The sequence below is a fragment of the Calonectris borealis genome, unplaced genomic scaffold, assembly GCF_964195595.1.
Source record: "Calonectris borealis unplaced genomic scaffold, bCalBor7.hap1.2 HAP1_SCAFFOLD_77, whole genome shotgun sequence".
Lineage (NCBI taxonomy): Eukaryota > Metazoa > Chordata > Aves > Procellariiformes > Procellariidae > Calonectris > Calonectris borealis.
The window spans coordinates 104,505-131,478 of NW_027441478.1; the positions used below are offsets into that span (position 1 = coordinate 104,505).

Here is a 26,974-nt window from a genome sequence, read left to right on the forward strand (position 1 = left end):
CCCATTTTCCTGCTCTCTCCAACCCACAAACCCTTTAAAACCCCCATTGTCAGTCTGTTGTTTTTCTCACGTTGACATGAGAAAAGGACATATGGAAACCCATTTCTACCTGGGGAATCCCTTTACCTATCACTGAGTCCCAGGCACCCAACCAACCAGGTTGTGATGACCCCGTCACAGAGAATTAACAGGAGGACAAACAGGAGGAGGAGAAAAAGAAGGACGACAAACGGGATGAACTGGTGGATGGCAGGTGGAGGAGGAGGAAGGGGGTGAAGAGGACACGGAACATAGAAAGAGAATGAGAACAAGGAGGAAGAAGAGAAAAAAAGAAGGAAGAGGAAGAACATGAGGAGGAGCCAGAGGAGGAGAAAGAAGAGATAGAGGAGGAACACGAGGAACAGTCAGAAGAGGAACACGTGGCACAGGACTAGGAGCAGGAGGAAGAATAGGAAGAGAAGAAGGATGAGCAGGAGGAGGAACAGAAGATAGAGGAACAAGATACAGGACACGAGGAGGACAAACATGAGAAAGAAGAGAAAAAAAGAGGAGGAAGAGGATGATGAGGAGGAGGAGGTAGAGGGGCAGGAGGAGGAGAAGGAGGAAGGAAAAGGAGAAGGAGAATGAAGAGGAAAGGGAATATGAGGAGGAGGAAGACGAAGAGAAGGAAAGGAGGATGACATACAGGATGAAGAGGAACAGAACAAAGAGGAGGTGGTGGAGGAGGCGGGGGGGAAGAGGAGAAGAAGGAGGAGAAACAGGAAGAGGATGAGCAAGAGGATGACAGGAGAACAAGGATGACTAACAGGAGAAGGAGGATTAGGATGAAGTTGGGGACGAGTGGGAGGAAGGGGGAGGAAGAGGAGGAGGATGAGGACAACTACAGCAACGACAAACAGGAGGACAGACAGAAGGAGGAGAAGGAGGGTAACAGGATGACAATGAAGAGGAGTAGGAACAGGAGGTGCAGGAAGACGATCAGGAGGAGGAAGAGGGGGAGGACAGGAGGAAGTATTGAGCGCTAAATGTTCCAAAGCACGCATACAGCAATGTACAATGAGAAATTACAAATAAATATACGTGGTCACAAGTCCCCACAGTCACCTTTTTTCCTTTTTCCCTTCCAGGTGACGCTGGTCAAGCCCCAGGCACCTGCAGCCATTTGCTGTACACAACTCCCCTGATGCTGCATATCTGATACACGTTTAATAAAACAACGTAGCCCAGAGATTTTGTCTGTTCACCTTGAGCTGGGGGGAAGGTGCGTAGGTGCGTGAGGACGATCTGCTTTATCCCTTTCATTTTTAGTCCTCAGCAAAAACACTGCAAGATTCGGACTTGAGGACAGCACTGAAATCAAAGGGTAAGCGACCAAGAAGGCTCCAACCGCACACTTCCACCTGATGGCCTTAAACAAAACACAGCTGGGATCCTGATTGCTCGCTTCAGCCTGGAATAGTCCTGTTCCTCATCTGAAAGATCCTGCGTGCCTGGCTGAGGACAGGGACAGACACAATCCACACAGAGAGCAATCAGAGCTCAACCCTGCACTTCCCTTGGTCACGTTTCCTTGGAAAACTTCTTTGCTGGGTTGTTTGAAAATCTGTAACTGCAAGAACCAGGAAGAAAACCTCCCTGACGGGTTGACTGGAACTTCCTGGCTGTGGTAAAACCATCTGCCCTCGGTACCCCCATTTCACAAGAGCCGGCAGCACAGCTGGGGTGGGGGGAAGGCACAAATCAGACCTCGGGGCCGAGAGACGAGCACAAGCATCTGCCAAGGGAGCTGCATCCAACCAGGAGCGCTCCCCACTTGATTCTCTGGCAACAAAGCCCCGGTGCGTGCTCCCACCAGGAGGGAGAAACAACTTCCACTTCTCCAAATCCCCATTTATGAAAGACTGTCAGCAGACATGGGGCTGTCCAGGAGCATGAGAACCACATGAAGGCCAGAAGACAGCAAAGACACCTGGTCTGACCCCCCCCCAGAGCATGCCTGCTCCAAAGCGTGGCAGCCTCGTGTCGGAGGGGAGGCAACTCTACCTTCCCCTGGCCTGCTGGCGTGAAACATCGGTCTCCAGATGTGAGGGCTCGGGCTGGCGACACTTGGGGTAGCAGCAGGAACGCTTTGGCCTATGCACAAAGCGTTCCCAGAGCTTTCTGCTGGCATTTGCACAGCTCACAGCCCAGGACAGAAGCGTCCGTGACCGCCACAGGCCTCACACTTCCGTCCCACCTGAGGTGTGTATCTTAAATTTCACTTCCCACTGGTCAAACATTCCTCTTCAGAGCTCTCTTTAAACTGAGGGCTCGCGGTAAGGGAGAGAAGAGAGTTCCTTACCTCTTGCGCAGTCAGGGCATGTTCCCCTGCTAAAAGCGGCCTACTCAGGCCTCCCATTTGGGTAGGAGCTGTTAAAAGAGTAAAACCAAGTCTTAAGTTTATCCATTTGCTTGTTTAAAGAACCTACCATTTGCAGCGTTAAGCCCCCAGAAGACTACTTGCCACAGACACTCTAAGCAAGCTGCCATAAAAGGCAGCTCAAGAGAATCACAAATAACCATTTCTGTACTCTCTGGGAGAGGCTTTCAAGGCTCTTTAAAGGATTTAATTGGATTTGTGTGCTTAACACACCATTGCGTGGATTTACAATTTTACTGCCAAAGGTTTCATGTACTACAGAGATCTTTAAAACAGCAGCTGTAATGATCTCATGCATAAATATACACAAAGATGCTCTGATATCACGCATGTTCATAACTCAGTGGATGCTCCTACCAAGGGAGTGGCTCCCTTCCGTAGCCACTGAACAAGTAAAAGGATGGAACAAAATGACACGGTCAAGCTCTGAAGCAAAATTTCTATTTTCATTTAGCTTTAATCTAGAGCTGCATTGAGTGGTGAAAAGTGCCAGCCTGACAGCTCTGAAGCACAAAGCGCTTGATCCTCTGTGCCAGAACCGCACAGGCACTGGCCAGGCAACCTGCCTGCCTACTTGTTGCCCTGCCAATACAGTCTATAATTGAGGAGAGTAAAATGGAGATATAAATGTTCTTCCTCCGAGTATTTGATGCTGACAGCTTCTCGCCTCCAGCCTTCCTGCACTTCAGGAGCTCAGAAAATGACAAGAAGAGAAAGCAACGAACACTGGCACTGCACGACTCAGGGAGTGGCTTTTCCACTCAGAACGGTGGTTGCTCTTCATCGTTATGAAGACTAAATGTCTGGTTTTGGGGGAGTGCCTTGGAAGCAATGCAGGGGCCCAATTTAACAGAGTGTCATTTAGAGAGAGGGAGACAGTCTGTGGCCCAAACGTCTCGCACAACAGCCACAGTGTGAGAGAAAGGGAAGCGTTATCCTCGCTGTATTGCTGAGACACCAACTTCACTAATGATCAGACACCAAAGATAAGTAACCTTCCCCAGGTCTCACTAAGCATGCACTCACGTTTTCCAATTTCCTTTCCCGGAACTATACAAAAACTCTCTCTACAACCATAAATTACACGTGCCCGGGACCATTCCCTGGAATGGAGGCCAACTGGCACAATTACCCTTGTCCATCTGGTTGCGTTTTGTTGTGCAAAATTTGGATGCAGGGTAACTGCATCCAAAATGCCCACGGGGAAATCCCCTGGCCCATTCCCACTCGTGAGTGGTGCCGAGGAATTTGCGGAGCTTTCCAGCTGACGTGGGACAAACCTGTACCTGTAAACCTCCAAGCGATTTAGCACTGCAGATGATCAAGGTCCAGTTCACGGGAACACTCACCGGTGCTGTTTAATTCAATACCACAGGTGCTGCCACAAGTTTTCCCTCAGACAGCACCTCACGCTAACATACGCGGGGTAGGTTTTTTCAGTACTCTCTTAGAGCAGCAGTAAACAGAAGCAGAAGAAAGCAATATGAATAAACCAAGCTCATCCACTAACTCTAGCATAGAAGAGTGGCTCATTATCTTAAGAATACAGCCTAAAGAGCATCTGGCTTCAAACCCAATGTTCAACTGGAATTAATTGTTTCCCTTACTGTGACAAACAGGTAGAAGGGGGGGGGGGGTGTTTGGTTTTTTTAGTTTTAGATTTCTTTCTTTTAAATAAAAAAGGGAACAAAAGGTATTAAGCGTCTGCAAAGAGACAAGGCACTATCAAAGGATCTAGTAACAAGAAGTGATGGGGACAGAAATGGGGACAGAAAATGGGAAGGGTCAGCAAGCACCTAAGCACAACCCACAAGTGAAGCGATCCTGCCAGCATAGCACTTTTTGCCATCAAAATACTCGATCAGCAACAGTTCAGTCCTTCAAACAAGAGGACAGGAGAGCAATTAAAAAGTGAACAGGGAACACATATCTTGAAAGACAATGCCTGAAGAGGCAGTTAATTTGGAGGAAGGAGAGATTGGAAGAGATCTCCGGGCCCATCATAAACTCACTGAACTCCATGTTAAGCAATAAGGGGTTGGCTGGGTGCTTTCTACTTTCTTTATTTCCACTGGAAGGCTGTTGCAGAACCCAAACCTTCTAAGCCTTAAAGAGTTTTCTTCCAGTTTTCAGCTTAAATTTACTCAGGGCCAGGCGGCACGCATTTTCTCTGGTGCCCACACCTTCAGGCTTAGTAACTGCTCTCCCTAAATGGTATTTCCCTCTTCTGCATTTACAGGAGTCACCCCACTCTTCTCCCACTTGCTTTTCTAGCCGAAGCAAATCAAGAACTCCTGATGCCATCACGCACCTCCATCTCCCATGTCCCAGCAATCCCTGCAGCTCTCCTCTCCAGTTATTCCAGGGGGAGTTCATCTTTCTTGTACGTGAAGGACCAGCAGAGCAACCCCGTCAGATGAGCTGGGCTCTGTGCAATGGCATTAGCTCTTCTCCACAGTTCCTGAAAATACTTTGCCTGACACACTGCAGTGGAGCACTTCCTTATGCCCACATCACACTGTTGGCTCCCAGCTGCTCTCCTGTGCTTCCCTTTAGCTACCTGTAGGTCTTCTTCCCCCTCCTCAGTTTTGGCCACCTGAAGAACACCCAGCTTAGGGCTCTAAAATTCTTGTCAGCTTTTCGTCCACCAGTACCCCCGAGACCTTCTCGGCAGGGCTGCTCTCAATCCCTTCATCCCTCAGCCTGTATTGATACCGGGGGTTGCCCCGACCCAGGTGCAGGACCCTGCACTTGGCCTTGTTGAACGTCACGAGGTTCACACGGGCCCACTTCTCGAGCTTGTCCAGGTCCCTCTGGATAGCATCCTGTCCCTCAGGCGTTGTCGACGGCACCACATATACACAAACACACAACATATACAAACATTGCCATATGTTTACACTGCCTTCTCAGCACAACGTTTCTGTTATGGCACCAAGAACTTACGGGTACGAAAATTACGAATTTTAAGTGCTCTTTTAAAGCCCGTTATAGTTAAATCAACAGTAGTGAGAAAACAGTCAAGAATTTGACTTGCAGAATGGGAGATGATTCGTGACTATCTCAACAGCTTTTACTATTGATGAAGCTTACAACCACCTCACTACCTGGGAATGACATTCTTTGTTAGGATTGGTCTGGTTAGAAACTCAGCAGGCTGGCTCGTTCATCACTGCAATTCTTCAGTCGGAGGAAAGAAAGAACTGAGGAAGACCTAAGCAGAAAGGCGGCCAGCAGGTACCAGTTTCAATTAACTTTCACCTGGGTGCAGAATGAAGCTTCTTTCTAAACATAAAAATTGCATCTCTGTCAGGGTATTGGCTCCTCCAGGAAGTGTCTTTTTTCCACCCTTTGCCTCACTAAAGAGCTTTTTGGCCAGATGCTTTTCTTCTGATGCAGAAATGTGAAAGTATTGGCAATCTTGCACATTTGCCGAGGAAAGCTGTTGCCCACTTAGCTCTGTAGCTCTGAGGGTAGATGCTGCAACGGTCACGCTCACCTGCAAACAGCGCTTGTCTTTGCCTTACGCCCTCACGTATCACAGGTGAGCCACGTCATGAGAAAAACATGCTCAGTTACAACTTCCTGGCTGGATGAGCAGGGACACCACTAGCGGGTCTGCAGGTCAGAAGCCCAGTGCTGGTGCCACACCTCAGGTTCTTGACACAATCATAGGTCAACGTGAGAAACTGAAAAGTGGGGTGGTTACTATTGGAATGCCAAAAATAAAGGAGAGAGATGGCCTGTGTGGGACTAAAGGAAAAGAAAGGAAGATCTTACTCTCTCTCTATTACATCTTCCAAAATGAAATGGAATATGTAGAAAGCAATCAAGACAGGATTAACAACTACCAACAAGCAAAACAGATTTCCTGGATTTATTCTGGAATCCTATAATCCCTCTCCTAAGGAAGCGATCTGCCTTGAAGATGCAAGACAGTCTGCTGCATTTCTACGCTTGCTCAGCTACATTTTCGTTCATCAGTTAGCACGCAGCCTGGGTTTTAAAAGAGGTTGTACTGGATAGAAGGGTCAGACTTGGATTGAACTATCACGTGAAGTCGAGGGGAGAAGAATACAACAAAACATATTTACCACGAACTGGTATATAGGGGACAAAACAGGAATCCATTTGGCACGGCAGACTTGCCATGCTTTAGATGCTGCCAACATCTCTGTCAGAAGCTGTCGTTATTTTATGGGCTATTGTTATACTCATGAAACAGCCAGCCTTCATTGGCGTGAGGACTGGACTGAGACCCTGTGAATTACTGTGCTCACTGACTCAGTCTGCAGGAACTAAATTAATTAATAATTAGAAAAAAAAAACAACCAAAACCCACCTGTAGCACAAAAGAGGGCCTTCTTCAGAAATGAATGGCGCTCTAGATAAAACAACGGATTAGATGAGTTTCTAATGAATTCTTAAGTTCTCTGTCCTCTGCTTTGGCAGGTGTTGATTCAAGATCTCTCTGTACTCAGAAGCTCTACAGTTGGATATCCCAGCAGGAGCGGTGGGGGACAGCAGCCAGCCAGACCAAGACCTACTACTTGTTCTTTCTGTTAAGTCAATAAACCTTTAGGAGCATAAAAGTTACTCCTCGGACAGAAAAAGCAGAACGGGATGAAGGAAGGGGCTTGAGATTTTTAGAACTCGTCTCCCATATATCATATCCATATAGCACGAAAAACTTTCTTTTGATCACATTTCGCAGCTCCTTCATAGCCAGAAGGAATTTCATCACAGGAATTTTCATACCACTAAACTGGCAAAAAGGTGTACAAGCCTTTTTATCCATCTTTATCCTTTTACACTTGTTCCATAAAACCATTTTCCACTCTCCAGCTCACGATCTCACCAAGCAGAAAAGTCCTATCTGCCACACACTTGTCATAAACTAGGTGGGACATGACAAAGTTTCAGAGACATCAGTGTTTATAAGATTAGAAACTTTAAAACGCAAAGAAGAAAAAAAAAAGAAAAAAGGGTGGTGGGGGAAAACTTATTTTCTACCTTGACTGCTAGGTTCTTAAGCTGCCAGTATTTAGCTTAGAAATCCAACCCTCCAAGGCATAATGGGCAAAAGAGCACGTTTTATGTGAAATTAAATTATGCTTCTCTTGATTTAAATACAAAAAGTGAGCTCCACTGCTACATTCATCCACAAGAACGCCCCCAACTTCACAGACACCCATAAATTATTTTTGTAAACAGCAAATTACTAAACATAGTACGACACTCCATGAAAGAGAAAAAGAATGCACACAATCAGCATCTTCCTTTTTGACCAGAAAATGAAAATCTCTAACAGCAGATAAGCCTGAATTAAAAATCCATCAAATCTAGACCCCACATGGGGTATGGGTTATGATACGCCACATATCTGGACTCAACTCTTGAAAGCAATCATGCACTAAGGACAATTTTAGGTTGTTATGCAGAGGTTTAACTAGAGCCTTGGCAACTTAATCTGGGACACGAATGGTATTTGCATTACACTACCATGTGCAGTAAAGAAAACTGGTCTTGCAGTTCGATTCCAGCGCCGCATCCTCAAACAAAACGAGGCTGCTACCTTTGAGGAACATGGATGGAAATCTCACCTGCCATCCCGAAGTGACGCTGTGGCATTGCTTCACTTTTTGTCACTTTCCTCGGGCTTGGTCAATCTTTTGCAGAGTCTGAAGCCAAGGCCCATAGCTTTTTCCTGTTTGTAACAGCGGATGTCTGGGTCTTCACAGGTCGGTTTGTTGTGGGGCACCGCTTGTACCCCGCCTTTGCCTTCATAAATGCATCCTTCCACTAGAAAAGAAAAGGAAAATTACCAGTCATGCCAGTCATGACATTAGACTATCCACAGGGCAACAGAGTGCACTGCTTGCAAGAGGATTTGGTACAGTAAATAATCCTTAAATATCTTGATTTACTTTCTAGTTGGAATGAAATGAAAACATACGTTTAGCAATAAATGCAGCATGATGCTCCTTACCTTGCACTCGTTCTCTCTAACAGATCTGCCTTGTGGCAGGATCACCGTCGCATGTGTATTGCTCGCTTTCATTTCCGTCTTAATCTGTCAGCTGGCACTTGCCACCTCCAGACTGTAGCAAGGATAAAAACGATTCCGTTTACAAGCAGCACAGCACCCTGTGAACCCGCTCTATGAAGTCCTGTATTTATAGAAATGGCTATAAATAATAAAAATCTGCAGGGACCACTGACCCACATACGTGCCGTATTTTCGGAATAGGGCCTAGGTATTAAATCTACAAACTAAGGACTGCGACACCTCTCACCTTGCCCCTTTCCTCCTTCCCTCCGTTTCGTGTGGGAGCTCGTTCCACCAGTGAAGGCACACCACAAAACCAGCCTCACAGAGGGGAAGGGAGGGGAGGGGCTAAGGGAAGAGGCGGAAAGGAAATACACAGAGAAGCAGCTTTGCCCTCCCTGGTTAAAGCCACAGCCCACTCAGGAATCACCTTTCCCGCCTGCAGAGGGAAAAGCACAGAATCGCTAGCAGTGAAGTACGTAAGCTCTTCGTATCAGCATCGCTGCTTGGAGTAATCGAATTGTTCTGCGGAGTCATTTGACAAGCCGACAGGCTGCTCAACAAATGAGAACCAGAACGCATGCCATTTGCGAGATGAGGCAGCAATAAGCTTCTAATCGGTTCCCAACAAGAGCAATTCAAGTGAGGTGGTGTATTAATGGATTTTGTTCTCTGCAAAGCCAAGAAGCAAACATTAACCGCACTCCCCGAAGGGGAGGGAGCAAACTGAGCGAGGGCAACTCATCGGCCCCTTTCAGAGTTTCAACACTCAAGATAAACGAAAACAAACCCATGTAAAAAGTTAAACAGTGGCCAAGAAGCACTTTTATAAAATGCATATAGGGGCCTGAACCAAACCTCAGAAAGACTTCCAACATTGATTTTCGTGACTGTTAGACCAAGGCCTAGAATGAAGCCAAAGCTTCTGCTTGCCAGGTCATGAGAAGATAACTTAAACGAGCTACACAGTAAAGAGAAAACGCCAAAGGCAATAGCGGAGCTTACTGTTTTCCTCCATTCAACCAACTGTGCAGTAAACCAACTTAACCCAGCCAGCCTAAGTGTTAATGTTAATCTTAATCAACATTAATCTTCAAAGTGTTATCATCCTGTGTATAGCCCTCACCCAGAACTGGGTTAAAAGACCAGTTAATAAGAAACCAGAATGATGAAGCTACTGAGTGGGTGTTTGATTGGAGGAGATCAAGATGTATATGTTTTAATTTAAGAACACTATGGTGATAGATAGTTTAGTTTGTTGTGGATTCTATATTGCTCGCTTCTGTAATTTTAAACAATGAAGACTTGTTGCTTAGAAGTTAGGTAACTAACAGGTGTGTGTTTTAGAAGTAGTGATAATTAATTTTAGCTATGGAAACTATAAACAGACGTGGTCCAAGCATGGCTCAGGGACAAATTGCGACCCTATAAGGTAAAGAGGAAGTAAGTTCATGAAGAGTTCACTACCCTACCGACCACCAGAGACCACCCGAGACCCCCAAGAAGACCCTAAAGGTTTTAGTGCGCATGTGTTTAAGATGATGTAATATTATAATTAGTTCTCGGAAATGTAATGAATATGTAACAAGGAAATTTAAAATATGTATGAGAAGCATGGATATAAACAGAAAGGTGACTAGACCAGGTGTGCTTGATTTGTGGCAAGTCCACCGAGCACCCAGGCCTGAATACAACAATATCTCTCCTGAGCGTGTGGAATTGGTTACTTGCACGCCGGGCACGAATCCGCTTTTCGGACAACAGTTTTTGGCGATCCAGGTGGGACTGCTGGGAAGCCTTGCCCGGATCGACTTGTCGGCTCTTGGTGGGGAGACCCTGCTCTCTGGACTCCAGCGCGCACCGACCTTTTGATCGGGGACTCCGTGAGTATTCTCCCCGACCAGAGCAGGTGAGCGACTCAACGGTGCAACGCTAAGGTAAATGAGATATTGTTCTGGAGTATAAAACTGTGCATGCATTTGGTAAGGAATTGTGGCCACAGGTAAAGAGGTATATTCATATGCGTTTGACAGTGACGACTGGAGTATATGAAGTTGTAGGCGCCAGGGGTAAACCGGTATATTCATATGCGTTTGACAGTGACGACTGGAGTATATGAAGTTGTGGTAAAGAACGTTCTTTTTTGGTAAAGATATGGGAGCTCAACCATCAAAAGTAACACCTTGTTCCCCCTTAGGATGCATCATTAAACATTGGGGAAAATTTGGGGGTGATCCTTTGAGAAAGGATAAATTAATTGAATATTGTACTAAATGGTGGCCAATGTATAAATTAGAAGATGAGGAAAAATGGCCAGAATTGGGAACCTTGCAATATAATACTATTTTACAATAATGTTATGAGGTACCTTATGTAATTTGTTTTTTTTTTCTTTTTGTTTTGTTTTTTTTTTTCTTTCTTTTCTTTTTTCATAATCTTTTCGATTATGAAATTCGGAAAAAAAAAAATGTAAACTTTTAGGTTTAGATTCTAATGTGATGATGATGATGATGGAAAATAAGGAACCAAAAGTGCACTGTTGTTCTGCATGTAGCATAGGAAAATGATGTTTAAAACTAGGAGAAGAAGAGGAGGATACACAAATGTTAGTACCACCAAGTAAAAATGAAACTTCTGAAACCGAAGCAAGAGGAAGCAATACTTTTAGTCCGATAGCCGGCAGGACTAGAACCCAGCAAGGGTCTGTATTGTTAGCACCCCTTCGCCAGGCAGTGGGCCCAAGGGGGGAGCCAGTATTTGTGAAAGTACCATTTACAACTTCTGATTTAATGAATTGGAAAGAATTAGCAGGATCATACAGAGAGAATCCAGAAAAGGTGTATAGATCCTTTCGAACAATTATTGAAAATCATAATCCAGATTGGAAAGATATTCAAATTCTTTTGAATAATTTGTTTACTCCTGAAGAAAAGAGGGTAGTATTAGAAAAAGCAAATATGGAAAATGAAAGAATAAATGCAAGAGAAGGTCCTGCTCATTTTATGCCAACTCAAGACCCAAATTGGAATCCTAATAGTAATGATGGTAAATTGATGATTAAACAGTATCAACAATTAATTTTGTAAGGAGTAAAGAATGGAATATCCCGCCCAAAGAATTTGGCGAAATTGACTCAAATAATTCAGGAAAAAACAGAGGACCCATCCACCTTTTATGAAGGATTATGTGAGGCAGCTAGGAAATGGACAGACTTAGATCCTGAGAGTGATGAGAATAGAGCAATATTTACTACTTTGTTTGTAGGGCAAGCTGCTCCAGATATTCGAAAGAAATTGCAGAAAGTGGATGGGATTACAGGAATGACTATATCACAGTTAATTGAAATGGCTTATAAGGTGTATAACAATAGGGAAGAGGAGGAAAAGAAAAATCAGGAAAAAGAAAAAATAAAAGATAGGAAACAAAAAGCTGCTATTTTAGCAGCTGCTTTTGTAAATGCCCAAGGATCAGCTGGAGGAAGAGGCAGAAGATATTTGAGAGGTAGAGGTAGAGGGTATTTGAGAGGAAAAGGCAGAGGAGGTAGAGATATGTTTAAACAATATACCCCATTAGGATTTAATCAATGTGCTGTATGCAAGAAACAGGGACACTGGAAGAGTGAGTGTCCGGAGAACAAAGGAGCAGTCGTGACTCAGTCACAGCAGATACCACCTGAAGCTGATTTACTTATGATGGGAGGAGATTCTGAATGATGGGGACCGGGGGTAGAAAATGATATTTTCCCAGCTGAGCCCCTGGTTCCAGTAAAGCTGGGAGATGAAGTAGTCGATTTTTTAGTAGATATTGGAGCAAAATATTCTGTTATAAATACATGTAAAGGACCAATGAGTAAATTTAATGTATCTATTGTTGGGGTCACGGGAAAGAAGGAGATAAGGCCTTTTTTGAAACCTTTAAAATGTAAAATTGGAGGAAAAACACTGATGCATGAATTTTTATATATACCGGAATGCACCATGCCTCTCTTAGGACGGGATTTATTGAATAAATTGGGAGCACAAATCAACTTTAAAAAAGGAAGAATCCAAGTTCATTTTCCTGAAGCTAATGCCTGGCAAGCCCAAGTTTATTTATTACAGACAAACACAGATGAATCTGAAGAAATTCCAGAAGAGATTAAAGATGCAGTTTACCCTTTTGTTTGGGCAACAGAGAAACCAGGAAGAGCGAAAAATGTGGAACCGGTAAAAGTTGAATTGAAAACAGGAGCTCGACCGGTAAGAAAGAAACAGTATCCTATTAGTATAGAAGCCAGAAAAGGTTTGGAACCAATAATAAATACTTTTCTTAAACACGGACTTTTAAGAGAATGTCAATCTGATTATAATACTCCTGTCCTTCCAGTGAAAAAGTCACATAACCAAGGATATAGGCTGGTTCAAGATTTAAGAGCGATAAACCAGTTAGTGGTGGACATTCATCCAATAGTCCCTAATCCATATACGCTGTTAACAACTATCAATGAATCAAATGCATATTTCTCTGTTATAGATTTGAAAGATGCTTTCTTTTGTATACCTCTGGAAGAAAACAGCCAAAAGATTTTTGCCTTTGAATGGGAAGATCCGTCGACTGGGAAGAGGACTCAGCTCTGCTGGACCGTGCTGCCACAAGGGTTTAAAAATAGCCCAACCATCTTTGGAGCAGCTCTGAATAAGGAACTGGAACAGTGGTCCGGTAAGGAAGATCAAATCACCCTCCTTCAATATGTTGATGACATCCTATTGGGAGCAGATACTACTGAGATCTGCAAAGCAAAGACTGTTAGCCTCCTAAACTTTTTGGGAATGGCCGGGTATAGGGTGTCAGAGAAGAAAGCACAAATTGCAAAACAAACTGTAATTTATTTGGGGTTTGAGATTTCCCAAGGACAGCGAAGATTGGGAAATGGTAGAAAAGAAGCCATTTGCAGGATGGCACCCCCTCAATCTAAAAGAGACTTGAGAGGATTTTTAGGAATGGCTGGATGGTGTCGCCTTTGGATTCCAAATTATGGTTTGATGGCAAAACCACTGTATGAGGCAACCAAAGGCCCTGAAGAATTGTTAGAATGGACTCCAGAGTGCCGAAAAAGTTTTGATGACATTAAACAGACTTTAATGAAAGCTCCAGCTTTAGGACTTCCAAATCTGACCAAACCCTTTGAGCTATCTGTTCATGAGAAGAGACATGTAGCTATGGGGGTTTTGACTCAACTTTTGGGAGACTGGAAAAGACCAGTGGCTTACTTTTCCAAACAATTAGATAAAGTAAGCTCAGGATGGCCTAGCTGCTTGCGGGCAGTTGCGGCAACAGTTCTCATCATTCAAGAAGCTAGAAAATTGACATTGGGACAGAAAAGAACGGTTCATGTCCCGCATGCGGTACTTGCAGTACTGGAACAAAAAGGACATCATTGGTTAACCCCTAGTCGTTTGTTACAATATCAGGCTTTGTTAGTGGAACAAGACGACATCATTTTGAAAGTGAGTACAATTTTAAATCCTGCCTCTTTAATGTCAAGTGAAAAAGAGAGTGATCTTAACCATGATTGTTTACAAGTTATCGAACAGGTGTATGCCAGCAGGCCAGATCTGAAAGATGGCCCTCTCCAAACTCCGGATGAAGAATTATTTACTGATGGAAGCAGCTTTGTTGTAAAAGGAGAAAGGAGGGCTGGTTATGCCGTGGTAACTTTAACTGAAGATCGAGAAGTAAAAGCATTACCTCCAAATACATCCGCCCAGAAAGCAGAAATTATAGCCCTCACAAAAGCCTTAAATTTGGCTAAAGGTAAAAGAGTTAACATCTATACAGATTCTAAATATGCTTTTGGAGTTGTGCATGCTCATGGAGCAATATGGAAGGAGCGAGGACTTTTATCTGCTAGCGGTACCCCTTTAAAATATGGAACCGAGATTTTGAATTTGTTGGAAGCAGTACAGAAACCTAAAGAAGTTGCGGTGATTCATTGTAAAGCTCATCAAAAAGGGGACTCAAAAGTAATACAAGGAAATCGAAAAGCACATGAGGCTGCTAAACGTGTAGCATTAAATACTATGATTTATGTTTTAATTCCATCAAAAGAAATTCAGGTGGAATCCCCAAATTATAGTGAGAAAGAAAATAAATTAGCTATGCTATTACATTGTAAGAAAAATGATCAAGGATGGTGGATAACTTCACATGGACAATGTATAGTAACCCCTGAAATTATGAAGAAATTAACGGTCAAAACCCATGCTGAAACACATATGGGAGCAGAGGCAATGGTGGAATCAGTAAGACGATATGCGATAGGAACCAAAATGTTATTGATTGCTAAAAGTGTGAGTAATAAATGTGAGATTTGTCTTAGGAACAATCCGAAAATACAAATCCGACCCCCTCCTGGAGAGGTAAAAAGAGGCATAACTTCCGGTGAGTATTGGCAAATAGATTTTTCAGAGTTACCGCGATGTAACCAATACCGATATCTATTGATATTGGTAGATACCTTCTCTGGATGGCCGGAAGCTTTCCCGTGTCGAACCAACAAGGCAAAAGAGGTTGTGAAACATTTGTTGAAAGAAATAATTTCAAGGTTTGGAGTCCCTTTAGAAATGTCCTCTGATAGAGGCCCACATTTTGTAGCAGAGGTTATTAAAAATGTGAAGAACCAAATATTAAAGAAACAAATTCCTCAAATATATCCAGAAGCTCAGTGGAAATAGATTGAAGCTTTACCATTTGCCTTGTTAAGAATTAGGGTGACCCCGAGAGTTAGAGAAAAAGTAAGTTTATTTGAAATTTTGTATGGTAAACCTTATGATCCTTAATCTAACAGGAAGATCTAAACAAATGCATGTAACAGGAGAAAAAGTATTAACTGAATATCTTTTATCTTTGAGTAAGGTGTTGAATTCTTTGCATAAGTATGTCCCTTTGAAGACACCTTTACCTCTTGAATTTCCAGTACACTCATTTAATCCAGGGGATCAAGTTTATTTGCGAATGTGGAAGGATGACCCTCTTGGAGAAAAGTGGAAAGGACCTTTCCAGGTGCTGTTAACAACAAACACTGCTGTGAAACTGGAAGGAATAGATTCTTGGATTCATTATACGAGGATTAAGAAAATTCCACCTGGACTGTGGACATCTGTATTTAAGGAACCATTGAAGTAAACTTTGCGGCGTGTTCAATGAGATACTGGAGATGCTGCTAAATTAGTGTAACAATTTGATTTTGAACAGAATTAAATTAGAGAGAGAGGGAAGATGTGGAATGTGTTGTTGTTAATAATAACGATCAGTCAGATTGATTCTCAATTTTTGTTATAGAAATCAAAATATCTGGGAACTTTTAGCCCGAGAAGTAACCAACATGTCTTCCTTTTGTATTGCAGCCGAGAATTTTGTGGGAGGGATGTATAGTTCTTGTTTGGTAGGAAAAGGTATAAATTATACCTCCCAAGCACTTTCGACTATTGGTATGGAAATGACACAAATAAGAGAAGCCACACTTGAAAACAGGGCTGCAATTGACTATTTACTTTTAAGACACAATCATGGTTGTGAAGAATTTAAAGGAATGTGTTGTTTTAATTTGAGTGATAATTTACAGTTAGTAGAGAAGAAAATCCAACAAATAAAAGATTTGGCATATGGGTTTAAAGAACGGGAAGGATTTAGATTTTTCTTGGTTGTTCTCGTGGCTTCCAAATTTAAATTGGCTTAAACAATTATTTTTGTTTGTGGTACTGATCGTTATTTTAGTTATGATTATATGTTGTATGATTCAATTTGTATCTTTTTGTAGAAAATAAGTATTGTGAGACTCATGATGCTTAACATCATAAGTCTCAAAGGGGGGAATTGTTAATGTTAATCTTAATCAACATTAATCTTCAAAGTGTTATCATCCTGTGTATAGCCCTCACCCAGAACTGGGTTAAAAGACCAGTTAATAAGAAACCAGAATGATGAAGCTACTGAGTGGGTGTTTGATTGGAGGAGATCAAGATGTATATGTTTTAATTTAAGAACACTATGGTGATAGATAGTTTAGTTTGTTGTGGATTCTATATTGCTCGCTTCTGTAATTTTAAACAATGAAGACTTGTTGCTTAGAAGTTAGGTAACTAACAGGTGTGTGTTTTAGAAGTAGTGATAATTAATTTTAGCTATGGAAACTATAAACAGACGTGGTCCAAGCATGGCTCAGGGACAAATTGCGACCCTATAAGGTAAAGAGGAAATAAGTTCATGAAGAGTTCACTACCCTACCGACCACCAGAGACCACCCGAGACCCCCAAGAAGACCCTAAAGGTTTTAGTGCGCATGTGTTTAAGATGATGTAATATTATAATTAGTTCTCGGAAATGTAATGAATATGTAACAAGGAAATTTAAAATATGTATGAGAAGCATGGATATAAACAGAAAGGTGACTAGACCAGGTGTGCTTGATTTGTGGCAAGTCCACCGAGCACCCAGGCCTGAATACAACAATATCTCTCCTGAGCGTGTGGAATTGGTTACTTGCACGCCGGGCACGAACCCGCTTTTCGGACAACATAAGGACGTCTCTAAAGTCACTTAAAAAAAAAAAAAAAAAGCTAAGTCCTTATCCTGGAATGTAAAGACACCACCTTGGTTCCCACGCAGAGCGGCAGAGATGGCCCAGCAGGGTCATGTCCCCATGTTCCAGGTCAGATAAAAAAAGCACAGGATATGTTTGTGGGGTCGGTTTGATGTATCCCTTCCGTTTTGTGAAAGCTTGGGGAAGCATGCGTTATGCGGTAGGACCGGTGTGACTTTAGATCTGAGGTTAAAAAAGGTGCTGCACTTCAGTGCAACTCCCTGAGTTGCTTTCATCACCAAATAAAAAAAGATTTGCTTTCTCCAGTGTGGGGGGAACAGGAGCTCGCAAGGGGATTCCAGCTACACCGCAGGGTAGCAGTTACCACGTGCTTAACTTCAAAGCTATGCTTAAATCCCACCAAGTGGCTATTAAAGGTCACAGGAATCCCAGAGATCTAACATAAAAAAAAATCCCCAGAAAATACCACACAAAAAACCGGGTTCGCATTACACGTTACCCCTCACCCCGCGAACTCGCCAGACTCCAGCTGGGAAGCCAGAAGATTTGTCCCCTCCCACCCTCCGGCGGCTGCCAAAGCAGCGGCAGAGCAAGGACAGCAAGCTCCCGCTCGGGCTGACTGGACCTGCCAAACCACTGGCCGAGCACCGGTGGCGGGGAGAAGCGTTCAGCTCTGCCTCGGAACGGCAGCAGCCTGGATTCATCAGGCTGCTCCCTGCAGGAAACAATCCCAACTGCCTGGATCTTGCCGATGCAAGGACGCATTTAAAGATGAAGTGTTTTCGAGCGAGGGAAACAAGGCCTGAGCAATAATAATCAGGCTGGCAATTTTCCAAGGCAGCTGAATATTCCCAGTCCCCGAACAGGGCAGCTGGAGTGAAAGCCCCGGGAGAGTTAACAGAAAAACACACTACTCCTATTACTGCAGTAACGAAAAATGCTGGGGTGGCTCAGGGGGGCTCTGGGAGTCGGGCTGCCCGGTGCCTGTGCCCGGGGGGGTCTGTCTCCGTCTCCCTCCCCTCCCCAGCTCTCGGGTCACTCCCGGGGCTGCCCCGGCCGGCCCGGCTCCAGCGGACCGGGACCCCATCACACCGGGCCGTTTGGAGCGCTTCCCCACCACCCCCGGGCGGCCCCAGCCCTCACCTCAGCCGAGCCGCAGCTGGAGCAGAGGCTGCGCCTCCCGAGACCAACATGGCCGCCGCGAAGCTCAGTGTGGGGAACTGACCGCTCCCAGCATGCCCCGGGAACCAACATGGCCGCCGGGCAGCCCCGCGCCCCAGGACTACAGCTCCCAGCATGCCCTGGTGCACACCCTCTCCCAGCATGCCACGGGGCGCCCCTTCCCGCTCTCTGGCCCTGCGGGGACACCGGCCCCAGCCCGGCCCCGCCCCCCCCGGCCCCATGGCCGCCTCCCCGGGGCTGCCCCGCCCCCGGTCCGGAGCCCCGGTGGAGCCGGGAGGAGGAGGGGAGAGGGGCAGAGCGGCGGGGGGGGGTGGGGCAGGGCGGTGGCGTGGCCGGAGAGGCACGGGAGACGGACAGAGGGACAGAGAGAGGCGACAGAGAAGGAGAGAAGAGCGATGGCCTCCAGGGTGGAGGCGTAGGAGGAGCAGAAAGGGCCGGGGCAGACAGGGAGGAATTTAGAAAAAATAGGGACAAGGAGCCAGACAGAGTGAGAAAGAGGAAGAAGAAAAGAGCAAAGGGCTACCGGGTGCAAAGGGAGCAGTTAAAAAATGGGGACCCAGAGCCTGACCGAGAGGGACAGAGAAAGACCAAAAATACCAGTTCTGGGCAATTGCTCCCATTTCCTGAGCACGGCCCAGGAACTGCATTAGCGGGAGCCTCAAAATACGTGCTGCCGGCAAAAGCCCTGCCTTGGGCCCAATCCTGCACCCTAATATTGGTGATGAACATCGCCTTGCAGGGGGGCCAGGGCCAGGGCAAAGAAAAACCCGTCGGGGGGGTGCGGGTGGAATCGCCCAGCTGTTTTCTTGTTTGTTGGTTGGTTTTGCTTTTTTAAAACAATACTATTTAAGCTCTTAATACGACCTGCAAGGCAACAGGAACGAGGCATACCAGACTGGGCACGTTTGAAGCCCGACCCCATTCAACAGCCGCACAAACCACCGCTCACTGCCGCGGCGCACACTCCACCACCTGCCTGCAGGTACAGGCAGCCCCCCTGTTTCTGGAGCCGTCCCCAGGAGCGGCACCACCAGGCAGCTCAGAAAACGTGCTGCCAGCAAAAACTTGAGCACAGCTTAATTCTGGGCAATTTTTCCTCACTTTAGGCCTGCTGGTTAAAGACTCGTCCATCGAGAGATGGCTCAGGACCACGCCAGGGCCGGCGGCGCTGCTTTCTGGATCCCGTGGTGGCGATGGGCAGAGGGACAGGCGATCAGATCCTGGGGCCAGGTACGCATGCGGGGTGTCGGGGTCACCCCCGCCTGGTTTTTCCCAGCGAAGCCCCAGCCAGTGCCAGCCCCGTGCTGCAGCCCCGGGGCTGAGGCTCAAGGATCCGGGCGTTTCTGCGGGTGCTGCACCCGGCCAGACCCCGCCGCCGGCTGCCAGCTGCCCTGGGCTTCCCCCCGTTGTCTTCAGCTCTGCTTTCTGCCAGCAGCTGGGGCACAGCAGAACGTCTTGCCTGCGCTCCACAGCCGTCCTGACCCACGTCTGCAGCTCGTACGTGGTGTCCACGTGATTTGGGGGTGGCAGGTCTTTGTTGTGGCACCCTGGGAACGGGGGCAAAGCAAACCCAATCCCTCCCTTCCAATCTTTGTCCCCAGGGTGACTGAGAAGATACCTACCGTGTGCCGGAGAGCATCCTGTGGGGAGGTGACAGCCGTTGGCAGAGCGGCACCAAGACCCGCCTGACAGCAAAGGCGCCCGGTAGCCTCAGAGCAGCCCAGGTGAGCTGTTTCTCTTGGAGACCAGCAAAGCAGCCTTCCTCCGCCCCTGGTTTTGGTGAGATATGGAGCAGCACAAAGATGTTTCTCAGGCATCCAGGCCTGAGGAGGATTTCCCAGTGCCCCCGTGAGAGATCCTGCTCCTGGAAGCACCTCCCCATACAGCAAAGGCCGTATCCAGCCACCCGGCTCTGGGCGTAGCTGCCCCGAAGGGTGTCTCAGGGTGGACGGGGTCATCTGCCTGGTGGCTCTGACAGAGAAATGATGAGCTGAAGCCCCGTGGTCATTGCCGGCTGGTTCAAAGTCCCCGAGTGCCTCAGCCTTTCTCCCTGAGAGTGTTTAACCCAGGCACTTTTTCAGGGCATGACGGATGATGTGAAGGTGGATGCTGGTGATGTCCTGGTGGCTCTGTCCCACTTCAAAGTTGTGATGTCTGAGATCTGGGGCCACCTGAAGGCTCTGGCGGAGATCTCCAGGGAGTTTGTGTTCAATGTTTTGATACCTTAAGGCTACAATGTCCTAGGGTCATGGGGTGCTAGGGTTACAGGATGCTAGGGCTATGGGGTTCTAGGGTTATGCAGTGCCAGGGTAACAGTTTTCTAGGGTTATCATGTCCCCTGTCTGCACTTAGGGAGAGCTAGAGTTATTGGGTGCTAGGGTTATGGGGTTCTAGGCTTACAGTGTGCTAGGGTTATGGGGTGGTAGGGTAACAGGATGCCAGAGTGTAAGTGGGCTAGGGTTAATGTTATGGACAGTATCTGGGCTTTTTGGTCCTGGCTTCCCTGAGTTGTTTGGGGTTTTTATGCCTTCACGTGTGTTCTGGATGTTTTTTGGAGGTCCTATTTTAGCTTGTTTTCTTTTTAGGGTTCGGACTGGGGACTCTGGTTTGTGCATGATGTGTCTTCTAGTTGTTTTTTTGCTGTTCTGGTGACTTGTTTTGCATTTTCTGTCTTGTAACCATCATTTCTGGTCTAATATGGCTGTCCGGGTCGGCTGCTGTCGCTTCTGTTGCCGTCCAACTCATTTCCAATGGATGTTGGACTGTTTTAGGTAGGTGTGGATTATTTGCGGTCGATGGAGAACGACTGCCAGATGACTAACGGGCCCTGTCGGAAGGCTAAGCGTACTTCTCCGTTTGTGTAGACTTTCAAAGACACAGTCATTTCCCCTGCCTTGAGGAAGAGTCATGGGAAGACACCAACCGCACGGAAGGACAAGGGTTTTGCCTAGGGTACGTGGCTTTTTGGTTTCTGCTTTTGAGTAAGCAACCTGCAAAGAGGCTGCTGTCATTAAGTTTAGTGGCATTTTGTGAAGTCCTGAGTTGAGTATGGCGTGACTTGAAACATGGCTGAAAAAATGGTAGAGGTTTGTCTGCATGTTCTGGCTGCTTCGGGTTTGCATGTCTGCTCGTGGTGGTGAATTCATACTGTCCTTAGCTCCTACCTCAAGGCAGGACGTGTGCTTAGGGTGAGGTTGGTGCGAATCTGTATTTCAAATAGACTTCTTGATCATTTTGAATTTTGGGGGGCCAGCTTCTTCTCAGATCTGTTCAGTCATCCTTGGTTTTGCCTCTTCACGTAACTGGTGAAGAGCTCGTAGGAGGAGCAGGAGAAGGGTCAGCACTGCCGTTTCCATGTTGGTCGCTTGTGCTGCAGTTATCAGGGTTATCTTCCACCCGCAGTTTCTTTGCAGGAATCTCGTTAAGCCACTTGTCCATTTTGTGAGGGGTAGCAGACTTAATGGGAGACCTTTTGTTCCTCATTAGTGGCTCAGGGATTTACCTGTTGTTTTTTGTTTGTTTGTTTGCTTTTTATTTGCTGTGCTTAATTTAAAAAGCTTGTGGTAGCTCTTTGGATTTCTGTCTTTAAAGAAAGTCTCTAGGATTTCTACCCAGGAGTGAAGTGTCCAGAAAAGACTGTCCTTGTACGCTGCTGTCAGCCTTCAGTTTAGAGAAATGGCTGGTAGTGGTGAATGTTTAACGGTAATGTAACTCAAATGCATCTTGAATATTCAAGCTTTGCCTTTGTTCCTGATATGCCTGGGGGACGATTCTCAGCAGGTCATAAACAGTGTGTTCTGCTGTGTTTTAGCCGTTCAAAATAGTGTATCACCAGAAGTGTCTTCCTTAGGCCTACACAGAGCAAGAACCTCCAGTAGCAAGGGCATGCTGACCCTTGGGCAGCTTCAAAGCGACAGGTAAATATAAACAGGTTAACAAACTAGACCTGTGGTAGCAGTGCGTGCATCCAAGTCCACCTGACTCTCCACACTTTCTCAGCACGTCACAGCTTTTCGTGGGTGAGGGTGGATGGAGTCCCTATAAGCAGGTGTTGTAACTGGCCAGGCAGTTGACCTAAAGAAATGAAAAATTACCTTTGAAGGGAATGGCGTGCCTTTAGATGTAGGGCTGTATTGCCTTTTCCTTCCTTGGTCTGAGCACAGTGTGCTGAGAGGTGTTTCCCTCTGGGGGAGGGAAACTCATCCAACAGCCATCATCAGCCTCAGGGCTTGTGGTCCTTGATGGAGGCCTAAGTGCTTGGGACAGTTTGACCTGTGTTTCTCATTCTGCTCCCAGGTTTTTCCTTTAATGGTTGCTCTCTAGTTTATTTGTCTTTATAGTGTTTTGTAAATATTCTCTCTTCTCCATAGCTCTGAGCACTGAACTACGTGTTCCTTTTTCTGAAAACCCATAAATAGCTTTGGAGTTTACCTTGGGAGCAGAGAAAATGGGGACTCCTTAGAGTTGAGAAGAGAATCTAATATGAGAAACGCTTCAGTGATACACATCTTCTGAGGTTGAAAGTACCTCAGATTTAACTTTTTGGTTGTTTTTGCATTCTTTAGCAATATCTACTTAAAAGTCTACTTCAGCAAAAGAAGAAGAAATGACTTCGCTTTCTGTGTCTGACTAAAAGAACTAACCTGAACATAGAGAAAACTGATGTGAAGAGCCATTTTTGGGGGTTATTGGGTACCACATCTGACTTGTCGAGCTTTCCCTGTGCGTGGGGTGGTGGTTTGTACACGGCATTGCCCAATTTTCTTTCTGAACTGAACAAGTTACTCTTTCACAGCTTTTTTTAGTAGTCTTTCACTTGACGTGCAACTTCTTGCTCTTCACGTGTCAGCTAACGGCTTCCAAAAAGACAGGAGGTGACTCGGCAAGAAGGTGGGACGTTCCTGCGTTCGTTTCTGGCATCTGATGCTCGGTCCACCTCCTGTCAGTTGCCAGATGCAAGGCAAAGGGCTTCTCCTCATTAGAAATTACTTGTCTGATTTCAGAAATGGTCTACGTACACTTGAAAATGAAACTTTTCCTAATCTCTTTGTGCACTAGTAGAGAAGCAGTGGGGATTTTTCAGGGCTGTGCCTGTGGAAGAACCTTTAGGAAATCCTATCCCTTGGCTCTCAGATGGGGAATGAAGAGTTTGAGAAAGTCATGGGTGTTTCTGGTGTTCCCCAAAGCAGTGGGTTCAGCTGCTGCAGAACCTGGACATTCCTCTGAGTACGAACAGAGGAGGGGATAAAGGGTCTTCAGAGGCTGTTTCTTCCCAGGGGCTTTGTGAGCAGAAAACTCGCCCTGAAACTTCTCCTCCTGAAAGGTTTGCTATGCTCTGTACCGGCTGCTCCATTTTGGATCGTTCTTACAAAAACAAATGGGGTTTTTGTTGCTCCTATGTGTTTTTTCCCCTCTCTGCGATGTGAAATGCCTCTGTTTTGGAGAAAACAATCAGGTCCCTCTGGATGGCATCCCTTCCCTCGAGCGTATCGACTGCACCACTCAGCTTGGTGTCACCTGCAACCTTGCTGAGAGTGCACTCGACTCCCACTATCCATGCCATCGATATTAAACCGTATCGGTCCCAGTATGGACGCTTGAGGGACACCGCTCCTTGCTGGTTTCACGTTGGGCATTGGGCCACTGACTGTTGCTCTTTGGTTAACGCTTTCCCTTCCGCATGAGGAGCTGGGGAGGCTGTTGGGGGCGGGACGGAACACGGGGAGCCCCCGCATTCCCTCCTGGGAGACCCCCAGACAGAAGGCCAGAGCCGGCAACCCCAGAGAGTCCTTAGCAGCCAACAGACAGAACGGACCATGGCGCTGCCAGCCCTGCGGCTCTCACTGTGCAGCCCCCAGGCCCCCCTAGGCGCCCCAGGTGCTTCAGCCTTTTGTCCGTCCCAAAACCTTCTACCCCCAAGGTAGGGACCGACCCTGACCCCTGCAGCCCAGGGACGCTCTTGGGGGAAGGAGCGGAGGTGAGCACTGACCATTACTCCTGTGTCTCTCTCTGGCTCAGCCAACCTGTGCCGCTGCCTGGGCAGGAGCAGCCCTTCCCGGCAGCCTGGGCACCCGCGGCGCGGATGGCACCCCAGGCACCCCCAGCAGTTATGGCATCCCCAGCAGATATGGCCATGTCTCCCATTTCACCTGCTATAAGCGAGTCTCCTCCCTGATCTGCAACCCTGTCCCACTGACACAGCAGCTCAGCCCACGGGGAGTGCCCCGGCCACAAGCTCCCCACGTGCCAGGCACAGAGCTGGGGGACGTCGATGATCGGGGCTGGCTCGGCGGGTGCCCCTGGAGGGTTACCCCGGCCCGGCACAGCTCCCCCTCAGCCATGCAGGTCTGCAGATGGCTCCATGCAGCTGCTTCTTTGACCCCCGAGTCTTCCACATCCAGTGGACGAGCACCAACCCGCCTCCACCAGCCATTGCCACACCCGGCCACGGCGCTGCTCCTCTGCCAGGTGCTGCCCTGTGGGGCCACAGGGGCTGCGGGACACCCCTGGCCTGGGCAGCCCCCGGGACCCCTCAGGGCCAACGGCAACACCTTGCACCCCACACCCGTCAGGGGAGAGCGGTGGCCCCAGCCCCCCTGGTGCTGCCGCTGTGCTTCCCCAGCTACCAGCACGTGGGGAGGCAGTTTGCACAGCTCAGACTCTCGGACGCGGCCATCCCCGCAGCAACATCCCCCTGGGCAGCGATGTCCTCCTCAGCCCCTGTGCTGCCCCCCACATCCAAGCCGCTGGGGACCCGGCAGGTGACATTGCACTGCCCAAGGAGATGCTTCTGGGTTGCTTCCTGGTCAGCCAGGATGGTCCCAGCAGCCTCTCCATGTCTGGGGACCCTGGTGGCTCCAGCAGAGCCATCCCCCACTGCAACATCAGCTCGCTTTCGCCGCCCGCGGAGCTGCTCGCCCCCGACTACGGCATCCCCGAGGCCACCATCGCAGTCCTGAGCCTCGAGCAACGCACCACCGTCAGGATGGAGCCCCAGGAGCTGTGGTGGGATGCGGGGACGGAGCTGCCACCACGCCAGCCTGGCATGTCCCAGCCTGGCATGTCAGAAGAACGGGAAAAAGCAGAAGAGCAGCTGGGCAAACCCACCCAGCAAGCCCAGGGCTCTCGCAGCCAGCACTGGGGTGGGAGCGTGGGATTAGACCCACAGCAGGCATGAGATGAGATTGGGGGGTGGTGAGGGGGGTAGTGGTGTAGTTGCAGGGGGGTGGGGGGGTGGTCTTACATGAGAAGAGATTTGATGACACATTTGCTCTTGGTTTTTTTGCATTAAAAGCAGCCACTGCTCTGTGCTTGTGTGGGAGGGGGAGGGAGCGCAGGGGGCACCGAGAAACAGAACCCGAGAAGTGCAAATGCCCCACTGAGCCCCAAATCAGAGCCGGCGAGCCCCGAAGGGCACCGAGCCACCCCCAGGGCTGAGTCACTTCCAGCAGGGGAGACAATGGGGAGGGCTGACTCCCCTGTCCCCTTGCCCAGGGGAAGGAGCCTTTTGGCAGGGGAGCCAGGACAGACGGGTCCCTGCAGGACTCACGGGCACGGCCCCACGCAGAAAGCAGCACTGAGCCCCTGGGACAAAGACAGACCTGGGGGGCTGGGGCCGGGGCCGGGACAGACACACAGGACAACAAGGGCTGCAACGCCTTTGTCTTGAACACAACCAGCGTCCCCTCCCGCGGGGACAGGGCTCAGTGCAAAGCCCTTAAAAGCCCCAAGACAATCACGCCCTTCCTCGGGTCCCACCATGCTCAGCTCCAGAGCCCAGCTTTGCCTCACTGCCACAGCGAAATAGCCCCAAATCACCCCAATAATGCTGAGGGAGGGAGGCCAGGCAGGGACCCTCCTTCCCCTGTCTGGCTGCACCTTGGGCAGCCGCAAGACCAGGAAGGGGGGAAAAATGGAAAGGGGGAAAAAAACCCGTATCTTTCCTTCAGGAAGCAGCATCGCTGTCCCGCTGTGCTGGCGAGAGCTTCCCGGGTCTGGCTTGCAGAAGGTGCAGGGTGAGGTCTCCATCGGGGCGGCCCCCCGGTGCCAGAAGTCGGGGGTCTGAGCCCCTTCCTTAGGGCAGTCCCAGCGATGCCGCTGGGGTGGTGGGTGCCGGTCTGGATGGTCCTCGCCCTGTGGGCGCTCTCCAGGGTCTCAGTGCTCCACCAGTGAGCAGCACTTGCTCAGCAGCTCAGGGAAGCACAGCGTGGACTTGCGCACGCCCAAGGGCAGCAGGATGCAGACAGAGGCGATGGCGCCGAAGGGGCTGAAGATCCCCGTGATGGTCTGCAGGAAGGTCTTGTGGAGCGGCGGCAGCACGTCCTGCTGCTGGGGCAGCAGCTCCTTGTCCTGGCTCTGCCTCACCCCAACCAATGCAGCGCGCGGGAGCTGCCAAGCACACGCAATGGTCACAAGTGCATCGGCCATGGGGCACAAGGAGGCTGACAAGCGGATGCTGCTCGTCAGTGACTGGCAGCCACAAACCAGGCAGCTCATGGTCCTGACCCAGCTCGGCTGAATCAGCCTGTTCTTTTTCCCATCAAATATTCTCCCCAAATCCCCTAAATTCACCCAAAAAAACTCCCCCCACGAGACCCGCGATCTCCTGCAGAGATGGGGGCATCTTCCTGCAGGCACGAACCTCGGGGCACCCTGCCCGCCCCGTGCTCATCCCCCTGCGGCTGCCCATCAAGGTGAGGGGGGGTGTTCCTAGGGGGGTCCCCGCCGCCCTGGGGGAGGGGTC

General features: G+C 48.0%; 1 protein-coding gene and 1 long non-coding RNA gene across 21 annotated transcripts in view; one reads left to right on the forward strand and one right to left on the reverse strand.

Annotated features, from left to right (window-relative positions):
* Positions 1-18,300, reverse strand: part of LOC142076657 (uncharacterized) — a 30,908-nt gene extending 12,608 nt beyond the window's left edge. For 4 of the 19 annotated variants that reach the window (XM_075138994.1, XM_075138987.1, XM_075138993.1 and 1 more), the window contains exons 1-3: positions 18,193-18,300; positions 8,409-8,520; positions 8,023-8,221 (exon numbers count right to left, since the gene is read on the reverse strand). Coding sequence is in view for 3 of the 19 variants with exons in the window: in XM_075138987.1 (XP_074995088.1) it covers positions 8,023-8,050 (28 nt within the window). In the remaining 16 variants the exon portion in view is untranslated. Of the gene's footprint in view, positions 1-2,341; positions 2,410-3,768; positions 5,020-6,761; positions 6,804-8,022; positions 8,222-8,408; positions 8,521-8,715; positions 8,908-9,473; positions 9,526-17,023; positions 17,574-18,192 lie in introns of those variants that run through there. The other 15 variants (XM_075138990.1, XM_075138992.1, XM_075138974.1 and 12 more) reach the window with 13 other exon arrangements.
* A 1,611-nt stretch (positions 18,301-19,911) lies between these two features.
* On the forward strand, positions 19,912-23,821 carry LOC142076635 (uncharacterized). Of its 2 annotated transcripts, XR_012671226.1 has the most exons (3): positions 19,912-19,955; positions 20,313-21,183; positions 22,082-23,821. It is a non-coding gene; the product is annotated as an uncharacterized LOC142076635 (long non-coding RNA). The 2 variants fall into 2 exon arrangements; XR_012671225.1 differs by lacking the exon at positions 19,912-19,955 and having other exon boundaries at positions 19,975-21,183.
* The last annotated feature ends 3,153 nt before the right edge of the window (positions 23,822-26,974 follow it).